Here is an 11,834-nt window from a genome sequence, read left to right as displayed (position 1 = left end):
ATACGTACATTTGCACGTAAGACTCGCTCGATTTCTTTCATATGAAATAATGTGGGTATGTATACATACGCATATCATGCCTCAACACGATGCAATGCATTATAATCATCGTACAAACGCACCAGTGAATCACGCAAGGATGCGAGAGATATCAAGAAATGATAGGCCACGAGTTTGTGCCTCGCACACGCAGACAAGATGATATTTTTACTTAACGATTCTTGATAAAATGGAAAAGTTAAGTGGATTTCCACTCCCTGTTTTGGCCGCACTTTTTATTGCTACTTTACACTACTTATAAATACATTATAAATCAAACGCATTGTTATTCATCCGAAAAAATTTGGAATGCAGAGAAGAAGATGTTTTTATTTTTTGGAATTTATTATACGACTCTCGGCAAACTTTTACAATTTTGTAAAAAACAAAAGCAGCCGAGACCTACGTGAGTTTTAAGCCGTCAGTCTATCGAACAAAAACTGCTTTCTTATAAATCTAATGTATATTATACATACCTACACATCTATAGAGTGTGTATCTACATATCTAGAGCTGCATAAGTCGGATTACAATAAAGAGAAATACCAAAAAATTTGATTTGATTTGATCATGTAGATACTTATCTAAAAACTTTTAACAAGAATTTTTTTCCTCCTCCTATATGAACAGACACTAACATGCGTAGAGCGTATATGAATTTTTAGATTGATAAAGAGACATCATGAGAGTATGCATAGGCATTTTTCAGTACACTCGTTTTACCACAAAGTGTCGTTATTTAAAACAAAAAAAGTAAAAGTGCCAAAATTTATCTTTGTTTCCTTTTAACTGGTTTTATGGTTTGTTTTTAAAAAATTCGCCTCGTTTGTATAATACTTTGGTTTTTTTCGCAAGAGTCACACTATTACGGAGAACACAACCAACAACATTTTTTTTTAATTTTCAGTCACTCGTTGTATGAAACAAAAGTTTTTACATTACCGAGTACACAATTAATTGTGTGTACTATATTTGATCATAGAGGAAGGGACTTTATAGAGTACGACTATTCCAAAAAATTTTGCAAGAAGTGCTACTGTCGGTAAGCTAATATCAAATAAATTAGTGTATTAATGAACATATGAATCAATGTTTATATGAAATAATATTACATGTACGGGTCATACATACATATCCATACCAGCTCATACATAACTACCTTATCAACACTAGTACGCCTTGTGAAAACATTTTGAGAGAAATATACTTATTTTGTCGTCAGATATTAACCACATAACGTGCGTTACATGTAAATGTACAAGTACTTGTGTTCTTGTGTGCATCCTATATTTTCTTATCACGCTACATATTGCTGCGTGCATATACAACAAAGATGATAAAGAAAATATACTCTACGTAAAATAATATACTTGGGCCATTGCAGGAACTTTATATATGTCCAAAAATTCAAAAACCCGATGATTGAGAGAAACACCTATATTCTGCATTTCACTATTGGAATTTGAACTGAGTAAAGCACTTCTCGCAGCATCAAAGTTCCACAAAATAGTGGAAATAAGATCCCTCACAGCCTCCAAAATTTACCACATTACTTATGAACGATACTTAGGTGCTTCATCTCAGTTCAAATCCTAATGGATTATGTAGGTTATGCAACGTCATTTTTACTGACTACTGTTCAATCATTCCGACGTATATAAAGTTACCTAAGAGTAAACTTGATCACACAAGCCACTTCAATCATCAAGTGCTTACGAGATATACGAGAATGTTTTCTCCGGTTTCCAGCACCGATTAGGCAAAACCATACACATAGACATGTATATTAGTATGAGCCTGCGTTATCGACGCCGGTACTTCTTCCTGGAAGGATTTGGGATGAACATCCTGATAGGTTTGCAGGTGAGCGCGAAATAATTGCAATGTGTAGTCCTAACGTCAATAGAGGTAGGTTATGAAAGTTTATATATTATATACACATTATTCCCAGGTGAGAACAGAAAGGACGAGAACCATTCCTAGACGTACACTTTTGAGAGGAGTTAATTAAAATATTCAGAGCGCGAGCGCATTTGAACGTCTTCGTAATGAGTGACCTGCTACAAGTAATAATTATATTGTGAAGTATATATTTATATTAATGTGTATTTATTTTTATGTATGAAAAATAACGTTATCACAAGGACGTTGAAACGCGCTTTGTTCATGAGAGTATCGTACTGAATGCCATCTCCTTTTTTTTCGATCATCGAACCGTCATCCAAACCATATAAATCTACATCATTTGGTTTTCTTGTTTTTACGGTCAGTTGCTTTGGCAAGGGATGACAGCTCGAGATAGATGATCAACAACGACGAAAATAAATTCGAAGTAGTTTTATTTTTATTCCTTCTTTCTGATTTGTCGATGAAACTACTAAGATTACATTAGATGAGGAATTTATATACGCGGGTAATAAATAAAAGCTGACTTATCGATAATAATAGAAGGAAATGATGGTTCAATGCAATATTGATGTTTGAATTGTACGTTATAAGTGTGAGTACGAAAAAGAAAGAGCCGTATAGTAAAATAAAAATGTATTTGCATACGTGTGTAAAATAAACAGCCCTTATGAGTTTGTTTAATATTTTTCCGTTATGAACCGTAATATTTTTTGCATTATATCGCAAATAAAAGCAGGAAAGGAAATACATAAAGTAGGATATTGGTTCTAAAATGTTAGATTATAAGTCTCTCGCGAAAAAGATAAAAGTAAAAAAGACCGGAATGATCGTGGAAGACAATATCTGGTTTCAAGGGTACAGTAACAGAGTAGTTCAGCTGATGTGCGAATGTTTTTCTTCCTCTTTCGTACTCGAATACTTTTTTTGTCTTCAACCAATGCTCTCCACAGTTCTAGAGATGCAAGCCTCACGATTGGCCACTTCCTTTGCTTTTTCGCTGCTGGCGCTCTCCATGCCCGAGATCACGTACACTGGTTGGCTGTTGTACGCGAGGAAGTGCTGTTCCGCCGACATTGCCTCGATCGAGTCCTTCATCTTCATCTGGAATTAGGATTTTTTTCATTAAACTGTGATATTTAGGATTAGATCTCTTGTTTTAACCTTTCAAGACCAAATTGTTTTAAAAAATTTGTTCAAGTTTTTAAAACTCGTGATATTAATATATAATAATTAGTATACATGTTTGTCATTCATGCCTTTAATACCAACCACCTTAACATGAGGAGTTTTGTTCCTAAATTAGATAACCTTTTACTAAAGAATCTCTCCATTTTTACCCTAGCGCATCGATGTATAAAATAAGTAATTTTATGGACTAAGTTAGCCACATGCTGGATTTCCTGTGCCCAGAAGCTCCAACTAATAGGAAAGGGGTCCAGTTCTATACGAGCTTATTTAATATGTCATGCGTTCTTATATATATATATATATATATATTAAAGTTATACTTCTATAGGCGCGTTCTGTACTACAGAGTAAATGAACGGTTTTAAATTGGTGACTTTGAGAAAAAGTGTAACGAAAGTGGATTTTGCTTGATTCTCCCACCTTCACCCTACCCCCGGTGACGTACTTCTGGTCCCCTTTACAATACACAACGTTACCACATACTACACAACACGTTTCGAATTTTATGCTATGAGCGGTCCCGATATAAGAAATTCGATTACGTCTTCTTATGTTGCGGTTTGTTATCTATAGTATACATTTCTGTTTTGTTTATTAATTAATTTGGCTTGATCATTTATAACAGTGATAAATAAATGATTCATTTAATGAACTAAATATTTTGATTTAACGTTTTTTTCGAAAACTTAAAAGTCAGTATACTTTTGGAGAGCAGTTTTCCTATGTATTAATAAACATTTATTAACTTATCGTTAACTTCTTACTTTAAAATAAATAAATAATTGTTAATACAATTTTTCAAAATTTTCAAAGCAAAGAAAAAATAATTTTTGTATCGTATAAATACAATTAATAATTTTTGTTGTGTTTTCTTCTCTCACAGTTTTTCCTTTGTGATTGAGATGATTTTTATACTCAGACAGTAATTAGATTAGTATACTTGGACATCAATTTTTTGACAAAATCACAAAGGTCAATTATTTACGACAAATTATTTTTGTACAAATATCAAATTGCGGATAACGCGAATTTTGAGATTCAACAAGCACACAATTTCCATTCAATCAAAATATTCATGGTTTGTAAAGTTACGAGTAATTGATTAATAGATATCATGAGCTCTCGTTATCATATTCAGCAGGGTTGTTTTACTTGCTCAATTTTACTGTTCATTCTACAACATGCAAATCAGATGGGCGAAGGTTAATGACAGTCATTAGTTCAAACATGAAAAAAAGGACGAATATACACTCACCTTTTTACGATACAGCACGAGCAGTATGAGCAAGCTGCTGATGACAAAAGCACTAGCTGAGGCTAGAACGAGCGTCGCGGTCTGAAAGACCGATGCATCGAGTTCGGTGAGTATCTCGCGTTGCTCAAGTGCCACTAATCGGTTGGCCGAGCCTCCCAATCCAGCAGTAGCACTGCTCACCCGATGCGTGAACCGTGACGTCGTCGCGTCGGCTAGGTAGCCTAGTAGGCTAAGCTTCTGCATACGCGTCAACTCCTCAAGGTGAAAGGCCACATCGACCTTGTTGGGCCCGTAGATCTCGAAGGCCAGGACTATCGACTCCTGGCTTATTTTGACCTGCACGCCATCCTTTAACCGAGCACCCAAACCTTCAAGAAAGTCCGTTGCTTCTTTCGCGAACAGAGGCTCGTCCTCCGATGGCAAAAAACTGCCCGGGAAGTGTAGTGTTACTTCGACTGCTTCGACGGGGGTTGGCACTGCAGTTAAAATATTAATAGATGAAATGTATGGATATTTTTTTTTAGTTAAGCTATACTCTCTGTTATGATACTGTTGTGCAAATTGAAAAATTGTTTATTTATAATTTTTTTCCTTTATTTATTCATACGTAAGAATCTAAAGGAAGACTCCCGCTTGAGCTCCCGCTCTCTTTGGTTATGTCCTAGTACTTGAACAGAAAACTTTTTTTTTAGAACGAAGTTCTTTATGTCGCGTACTCGGGGGGCTGGAATTTTAAATCCGACAGATTTGATGAAACGGAAGTGGCTTAGCGGAAGTCTCTTCCTCTCAAGTTTCCCCCCTTACCCCGCCCCCCTCAGAAAGAACTGAATTTTCTTTTTTTTTTATTCGTTTTTCAAGTTTTTGTTTCAGTGAACTACATGAATGCAGTACTTATTTTAATAGAGCTCCGTTCTTCCTATGGGTCTGGCGACCCTCTTGTTACCTGAGAAATTGTGTGTCTTTGTACTCATGTCATATTTAAAGAACTTCGTTCTTACCGTGGGTCCCATGACCCATTTATACCCCCTGGTTTGTTTTTTTTAATTTGTTTTTTTTTTTTTTTTTTTTTTTTTGCCACCTTCATAGTGCTTGGATTGTAATCAACTAATTATAAAATCAGGAACGCAACTAAGTGCCAGAGAGTCCTTGCCCGTTTTCTCTTTAGCGTCTATGAATGTACACCTATGAATATACTTATGGGTACCTATGAACATCGTTCTGTACTAACAATCTATTACCTTTGCCTTACAGGTATATACTGGCCAGGCATTGATCCAATACGCACAGAATTTGAAAAGCTATTGCGTAATTGGCTGGTTGCCTAACATAACCTCTTGTATCAGTTATTTCAAATTTCGCGCGTAACGAATCAGTGCAAGGCCAGTCTATACACAGTTAGGAAAAATAAAGCTCGAATAAATATTTAAAGCTCAGTGCTACTGTTGCAGGCTCTTGCATATATTGTTGTGCAAACTAAGGTACATATTTGTCCTATAAGTATATACAATTACTCTCTTTTTAGGTCAAGAGTACAATCACCGATGAGAGTAATCGTTTATACAGCATGCAAATAATGATCACATGTATATGTGCTCACGGCATATATTGGTTCCCTTGATAAAAGGCTCGGAGCCAATGAGCTGATTGCCAGCTTCGTCGACACACCAGCAAGTCTCCCCGGCGCACTGAGTAGGCTCGAATCTGCCGTACTTGTCGCAGACGGCGGGCACAAAGCCGCGCTCCCTCATAGCCTGGCATCTACTGCCCAGTGCTTTGTTTATCTCCTGAGCCTCGGCTGCCAGACCTAAAAAGGCGCTCTCCATGTAAGCCTTAATCTCGGCGTCTATGTCCTGATTAAAAGACCCCGAGGTGTTGCTGCTGTCAGGCTCCCCGGTCCGGCCCCGACGTGCTTGCCGGAAGTTGCACTTGGGCTCAGCGTCCCGGGTTAGAGAGCCCTTCATAGGCTCACCCTTTTTGTTCACGCACCAACAAACGCCTACTTGCTCCAGGCACTGTATTGACTCCCAAGCGCCCGTGTCTGGATTGCACCTATTAGAAGAGAGAGAGGCGATTGAGGGTTTATGTTGACGGAGTATACTATTTTTTTGGCACTCTTAAAAAAAGTCATGAAGTTTCTAAGGAAAAGAAGTATGTACTCAAATAATTCGTTATACAATTTTTCATATTGTTTCAAAATTTTTTAGTAGTGTACAAGTGCAATAATAAATTTTTATTGTGTTTTATTTTTTTACAATTTTTTCATTCATGATTACAGTGATTTTGTGACTTAAGACCGTTTTTCACATAGTTAGTGTGGGAAAATTTCAGAGAAGTGAGAGGAACGCTAATGTGTACAGTAAAGCTAACAATTGTTTTTCTCATGTGGATGTACTTACATACATTCTTTTATGCACACTTCATCCCTTCTTTCTCAATTCATTAAAAAACCAAATTGAGACAATACCGAAACCAATACAAAAAATCTTTTGTACCAAAAAAATTTAGAGATTCCTACAAATTATATAAATGCCATTTAACGCGATTTTTTCATACGGTTACATGTTGATTTTGTAAAATGTAACGTATACAAAATAATGGTACAGTCAAACGAGCTGCAATTTTTAGTGGGTATTTTTTATACTATTTCAGTATACGTTTGACGTTTAAATAATATCTGTCAAAAAAACCTATGTGTGATGAACGTCCTGAATCACTGGCAAGTAATACTATACCCTATTAGATAAAGCTCTAATACAGGATGGTTTTTCTTAATTTTCTATATACAATTATATTTTGGGTATTAAATATGGACTAGGAATAAGTGTGGGATCGTATATGATAGAAGTGAGCGTGACGTAACAGATGTAATCAGCGTAGGCAGTAGGAAGTTGTTCTGAAATCACCAGAAACAAGAAAATTTGATGAAAACGCACACTCTTTTACTGGCCAGCCTATATATCATTTTTATTGTATTGTGCCGTAATATACTGTTTATAATCGTCAACTCATTAAATACACAGGCCCACAAAAAAAAGTGTCCGGTTCGCTAAGGGAGACCAGTTTTTTCTCATGAATCCAAATTCACCATGGGGGTCTGGGGTCAAATTTTGGAAATAACCTCAAAAAACTGTTACAAATGACGTTACTCAGTGATTATAACTTAAGAATAAAAAAGAGGAGCAACAATCATTAAAAAAACATATATACACCATATGTTCATGTATTTTTGCCTGTTCAATCTAAATTTGTCGTGGTAAACGATATTTGACGTGCAGATTTTAGACATAACCTCAAAAAAATACTGAAAACGAAGTTTTTTGTGTTAAAAGCTCGAAAAATCGGAATACGAATCGCTTCAAATGAATGCAATAGTATTCCTATGAGTTTTCATTTTTCAAACCCAAAGGTATTATGAAAAATATGAGTTGAGTAAATTTTGAAAATCAGCTTTGAAAACTTGTTAAAAATCACGTTTCATTTTTCTCATTAGTTCGAGTACTTTTAGTTGTTCTTTTGAACTTATAATGTGCTACTCTTGTGCGAAATGCTTTACACTTTACGGTAAGCATAGACACACGCACAACACACTTCCTTCTAGTGTTTATATGTTACCTCATAAACAATCTTTTGTACACGATTTCTGCATTTGTACCCTGTATTCCTGCTTTTACGGAAGACACTGGAATTAACAACTGCCCGTAAGGGATGTGTAAAATGATTCGCTTCCAATCTTCCGTGGTAACGAAGCCAGCGAGGCACGCTGTCCTGCAGGGGAACGCTAGAACATGAGGATGATGCCGTAGTGTGTCCAATGACGAGTTGATATTGTCCTCGTCAAAGTAGGGAAGCCCTCGTTCTCAGGCTTGGGAAGGTACGAGGGTTATCACCCCTAGGATCGCGGACTTACCTTCGATTGGAACAGGTTCTAGTTCTAGGGTGCGGGTTTTATGGGTACTAAAAATAATATCAATGAACCGGACACGTCAAAACTCTGTAATTATGATAAATTAAGATTCAGCAGGCATAAATATGTGAAGCTAAGGTATTTGCGATGGAAAACGAATCATACCCACACTTTTTTCGAGCTTTAAGTACTAAAAACTTAGTTTTAGTAGTTTTTTGAGGTTATGTCTGAAATATGCATGTCAAATCTCTTTTATCATGACAAATTTGGATTGAACAAGCAAAAATACATGAACACGTGGTGTTTTTAAAGATTATCGTTGCTCTTCTTTTTATTATTAAGCTCTAACCACCGAAAAACGTCATTTGCAACAGTTTTTTGAGATTATCTCCGAAATTTGATCCTGGGCCGCCATTTTTTATGGTGATTTCGGGTTCAGGGTCCATAAGTACATGAGAAAAAGTTGGTCTCCCTTGGCAAACTGGACAATTTTTCGGGGAGGCCTGTGATATTAATTAAAATCACACCCAATCAACGTAGGTATACTATAGGTATACTCATTGCCACGATAATTGCACGACCTTCGTACACAATATTGTTTCATACAACGTTTTTTTATACTTAAAATTATATTGTTTGCCATATAACTTTATAGGAGTATTACTTCATATATGGGTACCCAAGCACCCACTGTCCACTGGTTTTTTCTTACATAGAAATAAAAAAATCAAATACTTGCAGAACAACATACTAAAATGAGAAAGTGAGGTGTAAGTATGACATCAGTGTTTAAAATTCTGTACTTAACCATTATAACGAAATGTAAAATTTAACACGTGTTGTTTTTATCAATTGTTGTGTACGTGCTAAAAAAATAATTCGTGTAAAATATTTTCCATTATGTGAAGTCATAGATGAAAAACATTGCCAATCTTTTATTTTTACTTCTAAACTGTTTTTTTTTTTTTTTTTTTTTTTTTTGTAGCATCCGTTATCACTTTATGACCCAATGATGTGAACTGCGAACAACTTTGCAGAAAAAAATGAAAAAAAATCTTACCTGTAGCCCGCATAAAAAGATGTATGCAAAAATAATTTTTCCAGACTTAAAAATGACCTTACTGTAAAAATCGTGCTAGCATGTAGTTGTTAATAATTACATGCTTTGGAGGCACCAAAAATTCCAAGTTGCACTCGAAAAAAGACTATCTCTTCATCGATCACGTCCCTATCTACCATGAAACAACATTAAATTTGATCTAAAAATGTTTTTCCAACAAGAATCGATAACTCCAGCGTAAGTAAATAAATATAACCAATAAATGAAAAGAAAAAAAAAACGTCAAATCAAATAATCCCGCATTTCAAGCTGGCTTTTATCAAGATGCACAAGTTTCGAGAGGCGATATCTCCCCTCCCGGATTCTCTTTTTCAACCCTCAGAGTAACGAGCTGCTGATAAATTTCTACCATTGAAGCGACTTTCCGCTCCATTAGAGTGAAAAGTTACTCGATTATAAATTCAGCCCGATAAGCCTTAACATTTTCATCCGAATCCCGCCCACTATGTCCAACACTTTTCCGATTTATCTCGTTTTTGTCAAAAAATAGCCACAATCTATCCTTACAACTAGTATACTGTCTCGTAAAACTAAAGGGTAAATCTAACTTTCTCTGATTGAAAAAAAAAAAAATGAAATAAAAAAAACAACAACAACAACTTACCTTGGTAAAAAGGAGGGTTGTTTGTACTTCTGGGCGCTCTTAAGATTTCTCTCCCTGAGCCTTTCGCACTGCGACAGCACCGGACACACGGTGTCGCAGACGAGTTTGCTCGAGAAGTCGTTGTAGCCACTGCTACCACAGCCAGGCTTCCTCCGACACTCATTGAGCTCCGCGTCAAAGTACCATCTTTCCGTGCTATTAGCCACATTCTCCTTGCACGGCGCTGTCCTCCTCGGAGCCTCGAAGCAAACCTCTCGTGGTTTTGGACAGCAGACTGCGTACTCGTCCAGAGGCGAAAGCTCACATTTATGGGTCGAGGGGCAGCTTTGGCCGTGAGGTCCACATGTGGCTGGACTTCCGTCTTCGACCCTCAATGGCGAGCCGTTCGGACAGGGGTTGTCTTTTTTCGGGAGACACACCGGTACTGGAGGACAGGGTGGTGCACTGCACGCCACCTCAACCATTCTGTTGGAGATAATACATTTATAACTGGTTAATAGACTTATCGTATAGATATTGTTATTTTTGAGTGCAACAAGATTTTTCGATGCGTTTTTCATTTACGACTGATAATTGAAAAAAAATTTTTTGTAGTGAGTATGATTTTATGTGTAGTAAATTAACTTATTATTAATTTTATTTTTATGTGATAAATTTCATGAGCCATTGGACAAGAAATTTCTGAATCCAAATTCAAAAATTTGAGTGCACTTGTTGGTTATAAGATTTGTCATAGGAATTATGTAAAAATTGACATAAAAAATTAATACTGTTTTGATTTCCAAATGTTTACGCTTTGATTTATAAATACTGTCACTTGTATAATTTACTGAACACAAATTGTAAGAATACCTATTAAATCGTCAGTTTTCCCACCTACAATTAAGAATGAAATCAATGATTACAAATTTGTTACTCAGTTACGTAACAAATGACGAATAGTTACGGCAGATGGACTGATTAAACATTTATATAATCCTTATGAATATAAAGGTTATATCGTTTAAAGAGTAAAATAGAAGGCAGCAGATTTGGTCGACTTTTGTATTTCATAAATTTTAAAACGCTACATTACCAATGTAGTTAATGATTAAACGCGCCACCTGATTGCATCATGAGTAATTCACGACTGAAGGATATAGTTCCAAACCTAGATAACCGATGACAGTTATCTGTATAAGGCAAGAGGGGTTATTCTAATTAGGATTTCTGTTAAGCGTAAATGTAAAAACTATAAATAGTTGATTAAATCTAGTTTATTGCGTTTATCGTTTCATCGACTCTTATGCTTATAAAAGGTTTTAAATTAGCTAAGTAGTAAGCCCGACAATTTTTCTTTGAAAATTAGTAATTTGTAAGAATTACTTATGATTTTGTATTAAAAAAATATAATTATTTTCAGTTTATAAATAAAAATAGTATGAAAATGGAAAATGATATCTCTACAGTTGTAAACTGCCAATGGGAGTTTTCTCATATTACGCAAAGTGAATGATATGGTATAATACTAACGTTTTACACAACCTAACTTAAAAAATAAGAATAAGGAACCTACTTTTAACTCGTTAAAAATCTTATTCCACGCTAGTTATTTTTTAAAGCTCACACAAGACAATCGACCACAAATCATTTGCAAATAAACTTCATCTTTCCGAATCTCGAATTGATATTTGCTGGGGAGCTTAAACCATCTCTCATATAATCTGGATTTGGTATATATAAAACCAATGAGGTAATCGGACATCTAATTTTCCAACATCATCTACGATTCGAGGAAATCGCTCCCCTGAGCAGCTTATCTTCCGCTTGAAATGAT

The 11,834-nt window shown here is 35.7% G+C and overlaps 1 protein-coding gene across 1 annotated transcript in view; it reads right to left on the bottom strand.

The window, feature by feature from the left end:
• Positions 1-898: 898 nt before the first annotated feature.
• Positions 899-11,834, bottom strand: part of LOC106637949 (uncharacterized) — a 132,951-nt gene continuing 122,015 nt past the window's right edge. Inside the window, exons 10-13 of the mRNA XM_089591046.1 lie at positions 10,019-10,483; positions 5,988-6,439; positions 4,391-4,866; positions 899-3,048 (exon numbers count right to left, since the gene is read on the bottom strand). Of these exons, the coding sequence (XP_089447172.1) occupies positions 2,878-3,048; positions 4,391-4,866; positions 5,988-6,439; positions 10,019-10,483 (1,564 nt within the window). The 3' untranslated portion in view covers positions 899-2,877. The remainder of the gene's footprint in view (positions 3,049-4,390; positions 4,867-5,987; positions 6,440-10,018; positions 10,484-11,834) is intronic.

Source organism: Copidosoma floridanum, unplaced genomic scaffold (genome assembly GCF_036245765.1).
Source record: "Copidosoma floridanum isolate Cflo_tuat_1 unplaced genomic scaffold, Cflo_Japanese_pri ptg000013l, whole genome shotgun sequence".
In the NCBI taxonomy this organism is placed as follows: Eukaryota; Metazoa; Arthropoda; class Insecta; order Hymenoptera; family Encyrtidae; genus Copidosoma; species Copidosoma floridanum.
The sequence above is the reverse complement of the archived record's forward strand: the minus strand, read 5'-3'. Positions and strand labels throughout refer to the sequence as shown.